The sequence below is a fragment of the Panthera uncia genome (genome assembly GCF_023721935.1).
Source record: "Panthera uncia isolate 11264 chromosome D3 unlocalized genomic scaffold, Puncia_PCG_1.0 HiC_scaffold_9, whole genome shotgun sequence".
Lineage (NCBI taxonomy): Eukaryota > Metazoa > Chordata > Mammalia > Carnivora > Felidae > Panthera > Panthera uncia.
The window spans coordinates 2,525,296-2,546,290 of NW_026057587.1; the positions used below are offsets into that span (position 1 = coordinate 2,525,296).

The window sequence follows — 20,995 nt, forward strand, 5'->3', positions numbered from 1 at the left end:
ACGTGTAGCTGCAAGCCTAGGTCAGCACAGGTGTTGCGGCCAAGGCCACGAGTTCTAGTTTCGTGAGGAGTTTTCCAAGGTGCTGAGCCCCAGAGGGGCCCGGGGCCCCCAAATCCCACCTCAGCCGCACGGTATAAACCCGCTAGGGGGTTCAGTGACATTTGTAGCAGAAGAATTACTTATCAAATAAACCCTTTCTTGGAACTCCCACTTTAAAAAGAGATGCCGTGACTCAGTATGTACAGAAGGCGTGTGAGTGTCAGGGCAGGTGCCGGGTTAACACCTCCCTGTTCCTCCATCGTGGCCTGATTTATAGCCCGGGGAGCACATGGGTGCACCACAAAAACACGGCTTTGAAGCACACATGGGTTTGGACGCAGCCTCCACCCCCTACGCCCTGAGTCACTGGGAACACCGTTTGAACCTCCGTGAACCTTAGTTTCCAGCCGGATAAACCGGAGGGGTCAGTCTGCCTGGCGAGGCTTTAAGGGTTTCCAGGAGTGCGTGGGCGCCTGTGCCCAGGGCAGGCTTGCATGCATGCTCATTAAGTAGGACAAAACTGAGTAAATCTGCATAGCTCAGGGCAGATGACAGTCTCACAGGTACATTGCAGACAGGGTTACATGACTTAACTTACATTTCATAAAATGTCAGATTTTCCCCGTTACCAAGATAAGCTGTTAAGCGTTGCCTCTGAATTTTCTACATCTTAAGATGTGCAACTCAGAGAATGTTAAACTTAAATCCATCCGAGGCGATGATACAGATAACAGGATGTGTGATTTGGAGAGGGTTGAGATCAGGAATTTTAGATTAAGATGTAATTGCTACAGGGGGGCTGTGTTTTAGAGGCCCGTAACTTGCATGCATTTTTTAGGGACTCGCGTTTTCCATGACCTGGCGACTGTCCCGCCCAGTAACAGATGGTGAGGTCGAGGGGGTGCACCTTTTCTAGTTGGGAACCCGTGGGCTCCCATGCTGGAGGGATGAACAGGTGTTCACGAAGCACTCAGAACGTTGAGTTCTTTGTAAGAACCACGCATGAGACCATTATGTAAACATCAGCACAAAATAGCTCGTTACTCCTCATCGTCATGGACTTTCTTTCTCTTTCCCAGGAATCGTGACAGGACCAAACTCTGCCTTTAACTGGAACACCTTTCTTCACCAGTCAGGTGAGAGATGAATCTTCTTACATGAGTTTGACTGGAGTGCATCTTGTCACTGGCGTCGGGTACATGGTATGCTCACGTGGCTTTGGAAAAGAGGCCCAAAGAAAGGGGCTTCCTCAGGTCAAAGAAGTCAACGGTTTTAGGTGAACAAGGGAAGGAGGTGGCAGGAATGGGAGCCAGACAGGATTAGGACACACGTGGCTTCTCTCCGTTTCCGGAGACGTCATTAGTGGTCTCATCCTTGGGAGAGCAGGAGGAAGCACGGGTTTGTAGGAGGATTTTTTTTAATCTGTCCTGGGTTCAAATCTTCTATTCGATACATGTATATACGGGGGCACCTGGGTGGCTCAGTGGGTTAAGTGTCCGACTCTTGATTTTGGCTCAGGTCATGATCTCACCGTTCATGAGATCAAGTCCCACATCCAACACTATGCCAACAGCACGAAGCCTGCTTGGGATTCTCTCTCTCTCTCTCTCTCTCTCTCTCTCTCTCTCTCTCTCTGCCCCTCCTCTGCTCACGTGCTCTCTTTCAAAATAAGTAAACTAAAAAAAAAGGTACATGTATATATGTGAATATTTTCTCCTATTTCCTCTGGTTTACCTTTTCATTTTCTCCTAGCTCACCCATTTTTATTTAATGGTTAATTAGCACTGTTTGAGCCCTAAGAAACCTTTGCCTGTTCACAGTTCACAGAGATATTTCCCCTATTTCTTTTCCTCCAGAGGAGGAAGTGTTTTAGTGTTTTGGCTCTTTCATTAGGATCATAATCCATCTGAAATTAATTTTTTTTTTTAATTTTTTTTCAACGTTTTTTATTTATTTTTGGGACAGAGAGAGACAGAGCATGAACGGGGGAGGGGCAGAGAGAGAGGGAGACACAGAATCGGAAACAGGCTCCAGGCTCTGAGCCATCAGCCCAGAGCCTGACGCGGGGCTCGAACTCACAGACCGCGAGATCGTGACCTGGCTGAAGTCGGACGCTTAACCGACTGCGCCACCCAGGCACCCCTGAAATTAATTTTTAATGGACTGAGCCACCCAGGCCCTTCCATCTGAAGTTAATTTTTGTTGTTGTTGTTGTTGTTGTTGTTGTTTTGAATTTTTTTAAATGTTTATTTATTTTTGAGAGAGACAGGGACACATTGTGAGTGGGTTAGGGGTAGAGAGAGAGGGAGACACAGAATCCGAAGCAGGCTCCAGGCTCCGAGCTGTCAGCACAGAGCCCGACGCAGGGCTTGAACTCATGAACCGCGAGATCATGACCTGAGCCGAAGTTGGACACTTAACCGACGGAGCCACCCAGGTGCCCCTGAAGTTAATTTTCATGTGTGGTATGAGATAGGGAGGAAATTCATTTCTTTCTGAAAGTGGTTCTAGTCTCATTCGTTGAAAGTGTTTTTCTTTCTCCATCGAAATGCTTTGCTGAAAATCAGCTTTCCATCTACCAGTGTCCGTTGATCTATATACGTCTGTCCTTATGCTGATATCACGTTGTCTCCTGCTGTTGGTTTATAGAGCATGTCGAGAAATCAGGTAGTGTGAGTCGACAGCTCTGTGTCGGCTAACCTAGGTTTTTTGCATTTCCATATACACTTAACACACCTTGTCAGTCTCTATAAAATCTATAGATCAAGTTAGGGAGAATTGACATCTTAAAAATAATTTGTCTTAAAATCTATGAACATGATATATCTGTCCTCTTATCTAAGTCTCATTTATCTTCATAATGATTTGTACAGGTCTTTATGCCTTTTTTAAAAAAATTATTCTTAGGGATTTTATTATCTTTGTTGCTATTATAAAGTCTTTTTAACTTTTACTTTTGAATTGTTTGTTGCTAATATGTAAAAACACAATTGAGTTTCGACGTTATATTCTGAAATCTTATGCACTGACTTATTAATTCTAATTACATCATGAGTTTCAATTCCTTTATAGTGTTATTTTGAATTCTGTAAACTTATTTGATCCGTCCCTTCTTAAACTTTTGGATATGTAGTGGCGGAGATGCTAGGATTTCAGTCTTCGTATATTTGCCAAGTTGTTGTCTTTGGAACACCTAAAAACAGAAGCTCTGGGTTAGGTTATGCCCTTAATCAGAGCGTTCGTACGTTGTGCGCAACGTCTCCTGGAAAGGTAGCATCAATGTGCTTGTCTGTCAGCCATGCTGCGAGGGCGCCATTTTCCCTACATGCGGTGGAAGTAACAGTCTAGCCTTTGTATCTTCCGTATATGGTACGATCCAAGTGCAGTCACAATGTTGAAACAAAACTTTGTCGCACAACATCTTTAAATGTAGAGAGTTTGCTGTCCACAGATGAGGCCCCTAAGTATATACTATTGGGGACTATCACTCCCCTGTAGTCTGACCAACCCGGCAGCTCTGCTGAAGATGTGGGAACAGCTGAGTGGACTCACCAAATGCAATGTCAAGTTTCGGAATACCTCTGTTTTAACCTGAACTGCTTCTCCCGAGAGTCAACGGTGCGAGCGGACTGTAGGTGGGGAGCTGACGTTGCAAGCCCGCTGGCAACTTCGGAGAAGAGGCTGAAAAGACAAGACTCCAGGCCCCGTCCGCAGCCCGCATGTGCGTAGCTGGTTTTCGCTCCAAGCACAACAGACAAAAGCCCACCCCCCCACACACACACCGAACGTCAGAGTCAGGTTCCCTTGGAAGAAGAACATTTCCAAGCATTTTATTAGAAACGGTTTTGAAGTGCATCCATCAGCCTCAGGGCCAGCAGCAGGGCCGTCCTCTGCCTCGCGAGTGAACCCTCGCTGTCCCGCTGCTCTGTCACACCAGCAGGTGTGGGCCATTATTCAGAACCGGTGCGCCCGTTTGAAATCGCCTCTTGTGCAGTGACTTCATCGTCCATATCTCACGGGACGCCCGTTGTGGTGTGCCTAAGAGTCATAATTCCCAATGGGGGAGAGATTTCTCATCAAGCCCAGAGTCTCATGGCTCATCGTTTCACCGGTCTTCCTACCGAGTGATTAACGGAACAGCCGGGAGACATTCAAGACGCCTCAAGACGGCCCTTCCCCCAGAGACCCGCTTGGCGGCTCCGTCTCGACGTGGACAACTACACGCTGTAACTGTGTCCAGGATACACGGCAGAGGCGAGCTCGCTGGGGTCGTGGCAGCCGGCTCTGTCGGATCTTGGCCCAAGGGTGGATGCGGAATTCATCGGCGTCTCCGGGTTTGGTGACCAGGCGTCCAATCTCATTTGTGGAGCCGTTTATCTTTGTCGCAGGTGACTCTGGAGAGAGACTGCCTTTCCCACCCATCCTCGATCGTACCCTTGCCTCCACAGCCCGTGATGGTGATTTGTCACTTCTGCTTTGAGCTTCAGACATCAAAGACAGAAGAGACGGTGAATTGGACACAGAATGTTAGTGATCAAATACTCACCCTCAGAATCCTTGTGAACTGTGTAACCTTGCGATCAAGGGGAGGGGGTGGGGAAGGGCCTTGGTTAGCAGCCCAGACCCACAGGGGGGTACTCGATTAGTCACCAAAGTGTAGGGTCTGTTTCCTCAGTATCTGATGTCGATTTGATGACGCATCCTTCCTCAGGGTATGACATAGGTTTTGCCAAAAATACTCAGTTCTCTCTCCAAGTCCTAAGTTTCAAATTACTGAATCTTTTGAGTCCAAAACATTGCTTTTATGCTAACCAGATTCCATTTTCCAACAGATCAACTAGGAAAAAATAAAGACTAAAGTAGAAGGGCGCCTGGGTGGCTCAGTCGGTTAAGCGTCCGACTTTGGCTCAGGTCATGATCTCCTAGTTTGTGAGTTTGAACCTTGCGTCGGGCTCCGTGCTGATGGCTCAGAGCCTGGAGCCTGCTTTGGATTCTGTGTCTCCTTCTCTCTCTGCCCCTCCCCCACTTGTGCTCTGTCTCTCTCTATTAAAAATAAATAAATGTAAAAAAAAAAAAGATTAAAGTAGAATTTTTTCACATATTTACAATAGTTATCCTGATCAGGAAATAAAAGCACAGACCTCAGGTTGGTTACCTTGGAGTTTGTGCATTTGCAGGTACAACTTAAACATTGTTATGGTTCAGTGATGGATGATTCTTGCTTCTCGATGGCAATGACCGACACATCGAAAGTTAGTGATTCTTTGTTGGTCATCAAACCCCAAAAGTATGAAACCTTAAATTTGACCGTACCTTCCCAGTGTTCTGTTTCCCGTTTTACTCAATTTCTATTGCTAATTTGTTTATTTCATTTTCTGCCTCTCTCCTTTTGTAAACTATACTTCTATTTTCCTGTGTTTCATATGGAGAATTCACGTTACCAGATCCCGCAATATATCCACAGCCTCCAAATCAGATTTTTCAGCTAACATTCACCATGTCTCATGCACTCAACTGAAGTTCTTGGATTCTTTTCTCCTTATAATAACCCATGAGAAAAATACACAGAAGACAGCAGAGAACGTGGCTCACTGTGGACTGGGTTTGTGTTGTGGAGTCATCTGACGAATCACCGGGGGGCTGGGCAGTGGGACTGGCACCTAGCCTGCCGGGGCCCATACGGTGCCAGACCACGAGAGCGACTCACTCTGTTTTGGAGACAAAAATACCACTCTCCAGGAAATGGTAACATCGGAAGGACGGACGTGTAAATCGTGCATTTGTGAGGGATGAGTTCAGACCTTGAGTCACGGTAAACGTGGTTGCTCATAGAAAAACAAAGGGAAGAAAACTAAGTGTGGAGTTAAAAGGAAGAAATGAAATCCACTAAAACGTTGCCTAGGCGTCTGCATTACTTCCAGATGTCCACGGGCCAATTTCTTTTAATTCTGTTTTGAAATCTAAGAATGGCCACCGTACGTGCCCGTAACCCCGGCCAGGGACACAAGGGGAGTCTGTGCTTCTGTGTGCTGCTTCGGCACATGCTTGTTTGATCATGCTTTTCCAGCTGTTATCTTTATGTCTTTGACAATGCTACCGTTGTGTGTGAGAAGTGCACAGAAGCTGTTCAAACCCAAAAGCTGCATCTGCATTTTATTTTTAAAAATCTTGGAAGTCCTAGAATAAAGCAGAGCATTTAGTCCTTTGTCCTGCCGTCGGCTAACTTCGTTTCCTAAAGTCTCATGACATTTAATCTCAACCCGGGAAGGAGATGAGGAGAGAGGCAAGAGAATATTAGGCTAGCACCGTGTCCCTCCAGGGTCTGGTGGGTCGGGGCCCTCAAAATCAGTGAGCGAGTTGGGGGCCAGCACGTTTAAAACTTGAAATGAGATGAAAGGAATACTTCCATCAGAGTTCCTTGTATGTGATAAGGCTAATATTGTTTGGAACTGTGTGCATATACAAGCTGTATCATGTGTATGAGGTCTCAGTACGGTATGTATATCTTACCATAAGTCGTGGAACGTTTTGAAGATCAGTGTTGTAAATCGTGCGTTGCTCTCCCTCAAGGTCGGCTCCCCAGGCATCTGGGGTTGGGGCAGGTGGGACCTCTGAGCAGAAGGCGAGCACAGCTCCCGAGCCTGCTGTTCCGGTAGCTAACGTGTGTCACATCCCAACAGAGGAACACAGCAGGTTTCCACATTTGTGCTTGCCGCACCGCAAAAATACAGAAGAGAGTGGAGTCTTTGTACCAAGACGTCACATAAGTCCTTAGAATACTGCCGCTTTGGCTGCCGTCTCTGGGCGCCGTCTTGCCGTGTTCGCTTCGGCATTGTTCCTTTCCTCGGTTCAGTAACACGGGTTCTCTGATTTCCCCCATGTGGGCACTCCATGCTCCTTCTGTCTTCTCCTCTCCTCCTCCTCCTCCTCTTCCTCCTCTTCCTCCCCCTCCCCCCCCCTCCCCCCCCTCCTTCCTCTCTTCTCCTTCTCCTTCTTCTTATCCTGTAATTGAATAGATATTCCATGTACATCATGATGATGATGCCCATGATGTCGCGCCCTGTCCAGTGGACCACATGTGGAGACACATCACATCAGTTTCTCCCTCACTGGGGATTTTTTAAAAATATAAACTGAGTGCATGTTTGTGTGTGTGTGTGTGTGTGTGTGTGTGAGCGCACATACCTTGTGCCCTGGGCTAAGGCTTCCTCCCCTAGTTAAGTGGGTGTCCCCTGAGTTTCTCCTTGTACAGCTGTTACCTTTCTGTTGTAATTAATAAATAATTTCCATGAAGGCACTTGTCATTTTTGTCCTCACCGCACGTTCACTCTCTGGCTTCAGTGTTCATTGAGGTTCTGGCCTAGTGATGTGATTTATCTTTCTCACACCTGACCTTCCTGTCCTTAAAGGTATTTGTCAACTTCATTATTTACTAAAGGGAAGAGCTTGTGTCCTGGCCTCAAACCCCTCCACTCTTGAATTCAGATTCTGCACATAGTTTCTAGCTTCAACTTTTGGTCAAACAAATACTAAACTTTGTATTTTTTTTTAATTTTTTAAGGTTTATTCATTTTTCAGAGACAGAGCATGAGTGGGGGTGGGGCAGAGAGAGAGGGAGACAGAGAATTGAAGCAGGCTCCGGGCTCTGAGCTGTCAACGCAGAGCCCAACGTGGGGCTTGAACTCACAGACCATGAGAACATGATCTGAGCCAAAGTCAGACGCTTAACCTACTGAGCCACCCAGGTGCCCCTAAGCTTTGTATTTCTAAGCTTAGTCTCAGGGTACTCAGGATATTGGGGAAATATTTTACAAATGCAACATACATCAGTGCAATTGTCAACAGTTACTTTAAAGACTGTGATGTATTTTGAAGGGTTTTCTCAGAGGTACACCCCAACCTTACCCTCTCAGTAGAGAGTTTCCTGAGACTTGGTCACACATGAGTGTTGTGATTCTCCAGCGTTTGTGATTGTGCGAAGGTGGCATCATTGTGTCTTCTCACAGTCACCCCGATTATATTACTGTCCAAGGTCTGCAAAAGCACAGAGTAACTGAAACTTTTTGTATTAAGTCATGGGGGAAATGAAATGCATGAATGAGAACCCCCCCACCTCGTGATTTTACGTCCAGTCATATGTGTGGAAATGATGAAGTCATAGGTCAGCTTGCACTAATTATACGGGTAATTTCTAGTGAGTCACTTACCTGCGGCCCCATATCAGCACACCTCAACATTAAGGGGCTTCAGAAACCAGCTGGTCTCTCACGGCGGAGCGGCTGGCAGCTCGGCCCAGGCCTGGGGAGCGGCACCTGCTGGCTTCACCTGCCTGCGGCTGGGCTCACACTCCCTTTGCAGTGGGCTGAGGCCCACCAGTCCTGCGTGTGGCCTCCCCGAGCGGGGGTGGTGGGGTGTCTGGCCGCAGAGCCTCGTTATTGAGGAGGCCAGATCGGAAGGTAGTGATGCTCCAGTGGGCAAGCGAGACTGATGCACGCGCCTCCCACGGCTGTGACTCGGAAGTCACTCCCTGTCCTTCCCCTGGGCTCTGCTGGTCGATGCTGTCACCAAGCCAGCCCAGAGCAGAGGGGTGAAGAAGCGGGTTTTGGCTCTCCAGGAGAGGGGCCACGCTGAGACCTAACCCCTTTATATTATGGATCTGTGGGCACATCCGCGTTCAGTGTGGGAACCTATGTGTACATGTGCGGACCCGAGAGCATATGACTATAGAAAACCGCATCTTGGGGCGCCTGGGTGGCGCAGTCGGTTAAGCGTCCGACTTCAGCCAGGTCACGATCTTGCGGTCTGTGAGTTCGAGCCCCGCGTCAGGCTCTGGGCTGATGGCTCGGAGCCTGGAGCCTGTTTCAGATTCTGTGTCTCCCTCTCTCTCTGCCCCTCCCCCGTTCATGCTCTGTCTCTCTCTCTGTCCCAAAAATAAATAAAAAACGTTGAAAAAAAAAGAAAACCGCATCTTACTGGCATTGTCTCCAGATATTTTCCAGGGCCACATTTCTGTAATAATTGCCCCTTCTCACTGCATAGAGGAGTTGTGTTTACTGGGCTGAGCTCCGCTCAGCTTTCCCACCAGGACAAACTATTCCCCGCCGTGTTGTGTGAAGGTTAGAGGTCAGGGCCCCGTGGCTTCTGAGCTCTACCCTCATGGAATCAAGCCGCCCTCTCTTCTCTGAAAACATCTCAACTCCTCTGTTGCAGGGATTAACCAAAGTGCCGATAATTTACACATCTTCCTCCTGGTGTGTGGGCTGAGACAAGTGAAGGACCCTCTCTATCTGGTGGACGCGTTCTCAGGTACATCTGGTTTATGGAGCTCTGTTTGGGGGTCTGGCCTTTGCGTTTCTGTCTTTAGGGTTTTGAGTTTTGCTGTCTCTGTGTTTCCACACGAGCAGAACGGCTTCTCGATGGTTACTCTGAAACAACCAGAAATGGAACCACGCTGCATAGTGACCTCTGGTGCCCTTGGCGTCTGAGGAAATAACAAAAATAGTGAATAATTGCAAGAATAATGTACATGAATCCAAAAATATTTTACACACGTCAGTTTGTACGACGCATTTGGACTTTTGTTGCATAGCTTGAGTTAAATGCTTTGGTGCATCCCAAATTCCATGCTGGTTTGCTCAGTGATTACTCCTGGTGTTCCAGTCGGTGGGAGATCTGGACAGTGCATAACGTTCCAAAAGGGAGCATTTTACGTAAAAGCATAAGGTATTCAACATTTACATTTCAAATACAGGAAAGCCTTGGTTTGAGAGCATAATTCGTTCCAGAAACATGCTTGTAATCCGAAGCACTTGTCTATCAGAGCAAATTTCCCCATAAGGAATAATGGACACTCAGATGATTCGTTACACAACCCAAACATATTCATATAAAAATGATTACAATACTGTAATATAACACAAAATCATAAAGAAAATACAAAGCATAGAGAAAAATAAACAAATTAACCTGAACTTACTTTTGAAAACCTTCGTGGCTGGTGTGAGGGAGACGAGAGTGGAGGGTTATTTTGTAGGACGACTTTCACAATCACTCACGGAATCACTGCTATCTACTGGCTCCATGGAACCTTTTTCTGCATGGGGGCCATTACATATGCTCACACGGATGTTGACTTTATTAACAAACTCTTGTCATATTCTGTATTTAATGTAACTGGCAATAAGGTGGCAGAGGAACGGGTCTATATCCGCAGGCAGCCTGACCTGCAAAGAAGCAAAGCATTCCTAAGCTCAGTCTTAGATGGAAAAGGAAAGGACTGTCCACAGGTGCTTTGAGGTGACAGAAAACCCACCAGTGCCAGTTGTGGGCACCTTCTAACATTCTGAAAAATCACTGATTTCTGCCAGACACCACAGCCTGAGACCGAGTGTGGGAGATAATCACCCACAATCCTGCAGAGAAAGAGAGAGAGAACCATTGGCTCAGCTGTGATCATGTGACATCGCACATCATGTATGACTCGTATTGCAAGACATCGCTCACTGATCAAGTTAAAATTTATTAGAAATGTTTGCTCGTTTTGTGGAACACATGCAGAACAAGTTACTCACAATCCAGGGTTTTATTTTACATATAATTTGACTGTATGAACGAGAGCCAAATAGTATGAAATAACTCGTATTATCACGAACTTAATGTTAAATTTAATAATGTTTTCAGCTGTGACATAAAACCATTAACGTTATTTTTTTTCTCTTTTTCTTCCCAAGAATGGCATCGAGAAGAGCCTAATGTTTACATGGTGATCGTGGGTCCTGAAGTAAGTTGATGTGCCATACACATGGCCCTCATCCCTGCTTGCTTCTTTCTACAGATTTCCCAAAAGTAGCCGACGTTCCTTTTCTAGCCAAATTTCTTCCTTTTTAAATAACTAGAGTCTGCCTTTTTAGAAATGAAAACCACACCAAGATTATGAGGCTTTGTAAATCTTTACGGCTAGTTTATTGCTACAAAGGCTAGGTTTGTACAGAAACACAGAGGAGTCACGTAAGGAGAAAGTCCCGTGAAGAGAAAGTCTAAGCCGGTGCATAGGCACGCCTCATGTGTGGCCCTCATGGTCTCTGAAAGCCCCTGAAACTGCACGACAAACGAACACAGAGCTATTTCTTCAGCCGAGCAGCAGATTAATTGGCTGACTCACATGTAGGAGCCAAGTGGCTTGGAAAACGGCTGTCTGTAAGCACGAGAAAGCCACTCGGCCCGGGGAGATGCTGGTGGCCGTTGTCCAGGGAGTGCAGGCAGGTGGAAGGCCCGGGGGACCCTGCCTCTCGTTCCACGGGCCTCTGGGGTATCCGCTTGTCCCCTGGACGGGGACGCAGGTCAAGCAGGTGCTGCTCTGTTCCACACGCAGGTCTGAGTGCTCAGGATTCGGAGACTCTGGGGGGACACATGTCTTGAGAACGAACCTTGATTTCCTCCAAGCAGCTTGGAAAACGAAGCACACTTGGTGTTTCCAGCCGGCAGGGGTGTGACACTGTAGGAGCAGCTCCTGTCCTCCGGGGGGGCAGCAGACGGCACCTGCCTTGGGAACAGCATCGCCCACAACGTTTGTCCTGTCTACCATCCTGGGTTTAGCTGAGCTTGTGACCTCGCCGTGTTCCCCCACTTTATACGACGGGGGCGCCCTATAAAGGGCGCCTATAAAGGGGGCGCCCTCAACCTCATTGAGGTTCTCAATGAGAGAACCTCATTGAGTGTGGATTCCCACACGACTCCGAGTCCTATCTGTCTTGCAGTGTCCCCGCTGTAGGTTTTCTGGCTCCCTGGGGACCCACAAGGCACGTGGTGGGGGACACACACTTGTCTCGAGGACTTTGGGAAAACAACCCGTCTACCTGGAAAAAGGCTACTTAACCTAATAAATGTATCAAGGGCTAGAATCTGCAACATGGAAAATGAATGGCCCCGTAATCCCTCCACGTGTTTGGTGGGACATGTACTCACACTCATAGGTACACCTGCATATGCACGTTACACGCGCGTATACGGCTGCTCAGTGCCAGCCCGTCAGTGGCAACAAGATTATACCCAGTGACTAATTAATGGTAAGTCCCCTAGTGGCAGAGTTGTTTATTATGATTTTAAAAAATGTTTTTTTAATTTTTTTCATGTTTATTTATTTTTGAGAGAGGCAGAGACAGAATTCGAGTGGGTTAGGGGCAGAGAGAAAGGGAGACACAGAATCCAAAGCAGGCTCCAGGCTCCGAGCTGTCAGCACAGAGCCCGACGCGGGGCCTGAACCCACAAGCTGCGAGATCATGACCTGAGCTGAAGTCGGACGCTCAACCGACTGAGCCACGCAGGCACCCCTAAAAAATTTTTTTTAATGTTTATTTATTTTTGAAAGAGAGAGAGAGACAGAGTGGGAGTGGGGAAGAGAGAGAGGGAGACACAGAACCTGAAGCAGCTCCAGGCTCTGAGCTGTCAGCACAGAGCCTGATGCAGGGCTCGAACTCATGAACCACAAGATCATGACCTGAGCCCAAATCAGATCCTTAACGAACTGAGCCACCCAGGCACCCTTATTATGATGATTATTTTAATTCTCTTTCCACCCTTCTGTTTGAAGAGTGTACTTGGAAGAGGAAGTTTTAGTTTGATGCTAAAATCCTTGCTCACCAAGAGAGAAGGCCTCAGGCTCAGACAGAATTTAACGATGTGGCTTTTGTTTTCCACTGTTTCCATTTTCATGGCTACATTCTATTTATGGCGCATGATCCTGGCTTTCCAACTATGAACACTTTCTTTAAAAATAAATGGAATTGGCTTCAAAAAAGGTATTAAATCAGCAGCAGTACAGATGGTTTGCAGATAGGACAAATTATGAAAATGCACACAAGTGGCCGAAGTTGGGGGAACAGTTGTTATAAAGTGCTCGCGTCCGGGGTGGAAGAAACGTGGGGAAGAAGGCTTGGTGAGCAGAAACGTTTGCCAGCACTGAACAGAAGACGACCCGACTCCTCCAGCAGACCCTTCCTGTGCCGTGTTTCCTGGAAGGAAACCTGTCCGGAGGTGGCCCTCTTGGAATCACACGTGAAGCACCCAGTGCATGACAGAGACCCCTTCCCAGGAAAGTAGTGACCAGGAGACACAGGAGCTGCTGTGTGTGTGGCGGGGGGAGGGGGGCATGGTCCTTTCCTGCACCCCCCACCCCCCCCCCCCCCCCCGCGACCCTCCCCTCGAGCCCCGTTGCCTCCAGGTGAGGGTCGCAGTGCCCCTACGTTCTCGAGGCTTCTCAATCCAAAGCCTTTCAGGAGAGACACGGCCATTATTTTGTTGTGTGTACTGAACAGTCAACCGCTATTTCTTACTTCCCAGAGGAAAGATGTCTTTTCTACCATTTGCCTTCGGAACACATCCCTTTCCTCTAACTTTTGCCTGCCTACTTCTGAAAGAACAGTGCACGTCCAGAAATGTGTCTCTCCCCCCCTAATTTCAGCGCAGGGAAACTTGTGGGCTCGGGCAGGAGGTCGGACAGCAGGGCGGGGGACCGAGGGGACAGTGGTTCAGCTGCACGTTTTTGTGCCCAGACCTGCAGGCCCTCTCTGGACTCCCCAGAGGAGCCGCGGGTCCACACGGCCGCCTGGAAATGGGCGTGCAAAGTGTCTATTTTTAAGCAGGTGCTGGGAAGTAACTAAACACACCCATGTGTACACACACATACACGCACAGAGGCCCTACAACTCGCCCCTTGTAGTTTCTTTTTATTTCTTTAACTCCTGGAAGGAGGTGACAAGTGGCTTTGCCGAAGGCTGTGACGACAACGCCTCGTGATGAGCTGATTGGACCCGATGTTCCAGGATGAGGGGCCCCGTGGTGGTGTGGAGCCTGGTGAGGTGAAGCTGGGCCGAGGTGATGCTGGAGAGCATGTCGCCAGAAGCCTTCTTGATTCCATAAGCTCCAGGGGCCCCTCCTCGCTCTTTCCAAGCTAGCCTGATAAGCCCACGACACCTGAGGACAGGCCCTTGCTTAACGAATGCAGATCCAAGACGAGGCCCCGCCGACTGGACCACCTACTGGGGCCCTGAGGACCATCTGGTGCACTGATAGCCCACACACTCCTCTGCTTGCGTGCAGCTCGGAACCCAAAGTGGCGACGGGAGAGGGGAGCCCGGGAAGGGGCGCTTCAGGAGGGGTCCGGGGACCCTCGGTGAAGGGTTATGACCTGAGAGTCACTGGCCATAAATGACTCAGGATTCTAAAGCACCGTTTCCACAAGGCCCTTCCCCGCAGGAAATGGGGAAGCACATCCACTGGGTGCACGTTTGCTGCTCAGCAAAAGCAGGAGCCAGCACGGCAACCTGGAGCTCCGCTAGGGTTCGCCCGCCTCCTGCACCGCCGAGGGAGACCACGTCTTCCAGGCCCGAGTCCGCTTAGGGTAACGCAGCACCGCGCCCTGGAGAGGGCCTGCATGCAGAAGCGAAGGCTTGGGGTCTCGCCAGTTGTACGTGTCTTGGTCCCTTTGGGCGGCTGCGACAGAATCCCACCGGCGCGATGGCGAACCAGCCACAGAAAAGTATTTCTCACGGTCGTGGAGGCTGGAAGCTTGAGAGGAAGGTGCCAGCACGGTCAGGTTCTGGTGCGGCCACTTTCTCCCTGTGTCCTCACGTCAGGGAAGGGGACAAGGACGATCTCCGGGGTCATTTGCGAGACCTGATCCCTCTGGGTAAGACGGATCCTGTTCCCGAGGGCTCCACCGCCTTGACCCACTCACCTCCCAAAGACCTCACCTCCTGACACCTTTGTCTTTGAGAGCCAGGATTTCAATGTATGAATTTGGGGGGCGGGGACACAACACTGAGGCCACAGCAACATATCCCTGTTCATAAAATGTCGTTATCAAATCTAAGGGACAACGAAAGTCACCGACAAAACCCTGATGTGTCACCGAGCAGACAGAATAACTTGAGCTTCTAAATAAGGCCGCGTTGAACCCAACGAGTCACAGATTCGTGCAGACAACCTGTCTTCTTGATTCCCTGTGTCCCACAAAAGACACAAAACTGATCTATCGAGACACACATCTCAGATCCTTCAGTGACTCACGTGGCTAGCGTCTTGTTTGTTTGCTTCGTGACCAAAACGGGGGGCGGGGATGCTGGTAAGTGCTCAACAGCTAGTTCTCCTGGGGAGCAGGACAGGGGAGCCCTATTGTCTGGAAGCCCGACTGGCCTATTCCCACGGTATAGAAGCTTCTAGCATGGTCAGTTTCAAGTTATCAGGGGAGATGATTCTAGAGAGAGTTGAGATGTGTGTGTGCATATGTGGCTGGCATGGGCAGGAACCAACCCAGCACACGGTACGTGGTGCCCTGCTCACGTGTGTGCAAATGCACACACACGTAGGAACACGCACACGCACGGGGGCACATGCACCAGAAACCAGCTTTACTAGACAAAGGCTTCTACGGCTTCATTCAGTTCTGTTCTCCGGTCCTTTCTTTTTTTTTTTTTTTTTCTAATTTTTTTATTTTATTTTTGGGACAGAGAGAGACAGAGCATGAACGGGGGAGGGTCAGAGAGAGAGGGAGACACAGAATCGGAAACAGGCTCCAGGCTCTGAGCCATCAGCCCAGAGCCTGACGCAGGGCTCGAACTCACGGACCGCGAGATCGTGACCTGGCTGAAGTCGGACGCTTAACCGACTGCGCCACCCAGGCGCCCCTCTCCGGTCCTTTCTAAAAGACTGCTCTACCCCACTCTTCACTGCTCTCTTCCATGTCACTTTTAAAAAGCTTGTTTTTACCCCAAAATCGATTTCATGATTTGCTTCCCAATCTGAAGTGTGAACATCACCGACTTGGCCATGCTGGCTGGCGTGGGTGAGTGAGAGTCCCGCTAAACATATGCGCCCTCCAAGGCCCCAGATGCAGGCCTGGCTCTGTGGGGACCTGACGGCTCCGTGGAAACCAGCTCTCCCTTCGTCGTTACAAGATTTCCAAACATCTGTCAGCTTTCACCGCCAAGGATTCAACCCAACATCACTTGGGAGCACGAGGAGGGGACTCCAACTTTGCACTTGAATTTGAGTCCTTGCTGCGACATCAGTGGGTTAATGGAGTTGAGAAGTGGGTCAGAGTCAAACCTCGGGACACACCGAAACCCACGCTTCAACGGCTGTGTCATGTGTGAGATCGACCACCCCGAACATTACCGTTATTTTTGGCGTCTGATGTGAGTCCGGTCCTCCTCACTCCGTCCCCTCCTTTGTTAACCGCCAACCTCAGAGGCTGAATAAACTCTTTAGGTACGGAGTACACACTTTGGGAGGGCTGTGGCTTTTCCAGGTCCTATGCAGGGCCTCTCAGCATAAAAGCACATTGACTTGGTTAGCCGAGCTGTCTCGAACAGTGCGCCATCTGGTATTAGGGAATTAGTGAGGTACGGGCAGCAGTGGCTCCTCTCATCCTGTCTGCACGGAGCTCGGCCACAGGGAGACCCCAGGGCAGAAGAAAGTGCTGCCCAGCCAGTGCCCCTCGGCTGCAAGCGTCAGACCAACCCCAGCAAATGCAACTTACCAGAAGATGACAAGAGTCACCAAGAGAAGTGTTGGGAGGCTGGAGACCGGGCTTGGGTTTCTGCAAGAGCCCGGAAGCTCCAGAAGCCAGGGGAGTCTTAGTCGGGGACGTTCCATGCAAGGCGCCCCACGGGAGAGGGGGACAAAAATGAGCTCTATCCACTTTTCAGTCTCTGGATCCTTCTGTTCAAGGTCTGAGTTCCAGCTTGGGTTACGTCCCACCCTTTTGCAAGAAGAGGACCAGGCACCCAGTTGATTCTACTTTGAGCAACCATGTCCATGGGGAGGAGACGAGGAAAAGCCCAAAGGAAGGTAGACTCTGGCAGAAGAGGGGACGCTGAAGAGTCACAGAAAAAACAGATGCTCGCGGCATGTGTGGTTTCCCTGTTTGTTTTAACGATTGGACACAAGTGGATACTTAAAAAAATTTTTTTAATATTTATTTATTTTTGAGAGACAGAGAGAGACAGAGCATGAGCAGGGGAGGGGCAGAGAGAGAGGGGGACACAGAGTCCGAAGCAGGGTTCATTCAGGCTCTGAGCCGTCAGTACAGAGCCCGACGCGGGGCTCGAACTCACGGACCGTGAGATCATGACCTGAGCCGAAGTCGAGTGCCTAACTGAGCCACCCAGGTGCCCCATTTTGAAAATTTTTTTAATGTTTATCTTAGAGAGAGAGAGAGAGAGAGAGAGAGACAGCACAAGCAGGGGAGGGGCAGAGAGAGAGGGAGACACAGAATCCGAAGCAGGCTCCAGGCTCCGAGCTGTCAACACACAGCCCGACGCAGGGCTCGAACTCACGAACCGTGAGATTGTGACCTGAGTCGAAGTCAGACACTTAACTGACTGAGCCGCCCTGGCGCCCCAAAAGTGAATACTTTTATAGGTCAATTGATGGGAATAATACAGCCACTCCCTTTGGTCCCTAGCATTTATTCAGGGCTTTTCCTTCAGGGAAATGGAAAGAATGCCCCTGAGCGGTGACAATTGTGCTTATTGGCGAAGCTACAGTGTGTCCCTTGCTGTGTCATCCTTTAGGACGTGTCACTGTATGACAGAGCTCGTGGGCAAAGCGTCAAGAGGAGACTTGGTTATTTTTATTTATTTCATCGCTCATTTTCATGGACGATATGTGTGTGTGTGTTTATGTGTGTGTATGTATGTGTGTGTGTGCACGTATGTTTACACATATAAAACCTGACTCCCCTAGGCAATCCTTCAAGAAATACTTACCGAGGGCCACCGTGTTGTGGGCATGTGGACGTGTCCCAGTGAATAGCGCAGACGTGCCCCCCGCCCTCATGGAGCACGTAGTTCAATGCAGACAGAAGCCCACAGATAATTAGGGGCTGGGGGCGTGTCAGCAAAGGAGAGCCAGGGGCTGCCGGGCATTCACACGGGCTCCTGCCGCTTCCCGCGGCCCAGCCCAGAGGGCAGGTGCCACACCGCTCTTCCGAATATCGTGGCTCTGCCTTTCGATTAGCATTTATCGACTCTAGCATCTGTTTAGAAAATGGCGTGCGTGTTCTTAGGTCGCTGGAAAAAAAATCAGCGATGTTGTGTACGTTTTATCCTGTAGATGCCACGCATATGTTTATGTTTGTGGCAGTTGTTAGCAAGCACATTCTAGAAAGCTGGCTCTCAGTCCCATACGGAATCTACAGAATCACACATTTGCTGCTAACCACTGGCGGGTGAGTTAACACCCTTGGACCAAAGGGCATCGTCTGTGTCGCGGACAGGGAAGTTCTGCATGGCCGTGTAGTACGGCGGCTACATTCACAGACTCTGGAGTCAGCTCATGATCGGTGCGCTCGGTGCCTCAGATTCCCCATCTGTGAGGTGGGTATGACCCAGAAAGTGCTGCCTGCCTCACCGTCTGCTGTGGGGACCAGACGGTCGAGCTCTAGTACGGTGCCTGGTTCACAGGCAGCATCGTTCGACGTTGAGGGAAAAAAGACTTCCCCATGCCAGTGTCTCCTTTCGGTGTGGACACACTAGGATCCTGCCTTAGCAGCAGGATGGTTTGAGTCTGGCCTTGGTTTTCTAGTAAAGCTTCCTTGATCTCTCAGTTCAACCATTTTTGCAAAGCGTGTGGCAAGCTCTTGAGTGGGTACATTTCCTGGGCTCTTTGATAACGAGTGTGGTATGAACACTGGGCTTGAGCACAGCAGTTTAATGACTTCCCACGGTTACTTCTTATATCAAAGATTATTTTCCTTAAGCCTGGGAGTTGAAGCAATATATTTTGCTCAGAAATAAATAAGCGGAGAAGGAGGAAATGAGAATTTTCTTTGATGCCTGAAATGCTTTTGCTTTTTAAAATTTCATAACATGTGCTTTCATTACCTGGAAAAAAAATCTACCCTTCTTTGTTTCTTTATCTTGCATTTTGTTCCACTTGGCTTCACTAGGAGATTTGAAAATGAACTGATGTGGAAGATAAATCCAGAAAACTTTCATCCAGTTTGTATTTCCAACTTGAAAGTTATTGTTCACACCTTCAGCTACATTTTAGTTAACACGCTAGGTATTCCAGCAGATTTCCAAAATTTTCCCCGATGAATTACTTTTCTCTAATAGCTAATCATGAGGGCAGAGCATGCTAATAAAATTTAAAACGGGGGATCTCTAACTAAAAGTTATCGTAAGTAAAATACGAATTTGAAAATCAATATGTAAAGCCAAAAGAAGGTTTTCATTAGGCTGTTTCCTTTTTCATGAAGAGACGTTAGGGTTGTGATGCAATTCAATTATTTAAAATCACTTCAACAGAGAGAATCAGAAAAGAGAGACGGAAAGGGTAGGGAAGCCGTGCATTTAGCAAATATCATCAAGCAGAGAGCTGTATGAAAGAACCCGGGCCTGGCCTCGGAGGGAAATGGATGTGCATACGGGGACAAGACGGACATGTACCAGACCAGGCAGGCCTGCATTTGGTAGCAGCTGGAAGGAAGGTTGGGGAGGAGACACTGCTTCCGGTGTAGATGATCAGGGAAGTTCTCCCAGGGAAGTGGCTTGTGCCTTTGCCGTGGGGCTGAATAGGTGTTGGGGATGGAGGGGTGGCATTCCTGGTAGTGAGAATGGCAATAATCCCGGGGTGGGGGTGGGGGTGGGGGGGTTAGAAATAGAAAGCTACAGGTGGTAAATCGTGGGGAAATAAATAGGTAATCCACGTTGGCTTTTTCTGAACTATTTGATCAAATCCATGAGTAGATACCAGAGAGGCAGTGGAGGACAGTTTTGAGAATTCAGTCTCCTGGCCCAGCACCTGTGCAGCTCAGTGGTCCTGGTTAAATCACAGAAGCTCTATGAGCGTCACTGTCCTCTTGTGTAAAATGGGGTACCAACAGCATTGTCGGCAAGAGCAGCTTAGTAGAACGTAGCCTAGAACTTGGCCAGGTTGGGCCCAGAGTACGTGGCGAATAAATATTGACTCCTGACAGCAGCAAACAACACATCGTCCATAAGTATGAGTTTTTGTTCTTCAAAGATCCATCTAGGAACAGGGGTGTGTTCGCAGCCTCCGCACGTCTGTCTCTAACCCCCCAGCCCAGCGGATGGCTGGCCGAGCTCCACCGCGGGAGGAAGCGGGGAGGTGAGGAGGCCCCTAGACCATGGTTCCTGCAGAATCTACTGCCTGCGGGTTGACCAGCCGACCCGTGGGACGTGGGGGTCCGTGGGGACCCGTGGCCCCGCCAATGACTGGCACCTGCAAGCGTGTGCCCTCTGCTGGGGGCTGAAGAAGCTTCACCCTTCCGGGCCCGCCCGCACGGGGCGCTCAGGGAGAACTGTCCTTCCCGGAAGTGATGCAGGGACTTCACTTCCCAACATCCTGTGCAGAAATTGCTTGGGACTCCTGAACACATCTGAGCATCCAGGGCGAGGCTGTTGCTGGTTACCAAGAGGTGAGCGAGGCCTGTCTGGTTGTCCTTGGGGAAGACACCGGCCTGTGTGACACCCCCACAAAGTCTGTAGGGACTTTGCCAAGGGACACACGGCCAGCACGCGGCACACACGGAGGACATGCTTAAGAATCCTCTAAAATGGGAAACTGCTCGTTCTGAAAACAAAAGCTCTCCTCTTGTTATCGGTGGTCCCGAATACTAGAGATTTCCGCCCCCCCCACCCAGGGGGCCAAAAGGCACCCAACTATGTGATCATGAGTGGAAAAACAGGGGCAGAAATCAGGCATTGGCAACTTCTCCTTTTTCATTTGTGTGCGAATTTTTCATCTAAAAGTGGAGATTTAAAGCATGAAGGCAGGTCAAAGTGCCCCAGCGAGAAAGTTCAGCAACCGGATTTTATAACAATTATACACAAGCCTGTTAAGTTTTCCTGGATCATGCAAGCGTTTGGGGTTTCTCAGCAAACTGCTTGTCGATGGCAACCAAAAGGTGTTGCCGAATTGTACTCGCACA

At 49.1% G+C, this 20,995-nt stretch overlaps 1 protein-coding gene across 6 annotated transcripts in view; it reads left to right on the forward strand.

Annotated features, from left to right (window-relative positions):
- Window positions 1-20,995, forward strand: part of GLT1D1 (glycosyltransferase 1 domain containing 1) — a 91,700-nt gene that overhangs the window by 48,391 nt on the left and 22,314 nt on the right. For all 6 annotated transcript variants that reach the window (XM_049620689.1, XM_049620688.1, XM_049620685.1 and 3 more), the window contains 3 exons: window positions 1,119-1,175; window positions 9,250-9,345; window positions 10,770-10,819. In XM_049620689.1, the coding sequence (XP_049476646.1) occupies window positions 1,119-1,175; window positions 9,250-9,345; window positions 10,770-10,819 (203 nt within the window). The remainder of the gene's footprint in view (window positions 1-1,118; window positions 1,176-9,249; window positions 9,346-10,769; window positions 10,820-20,995) is intronic.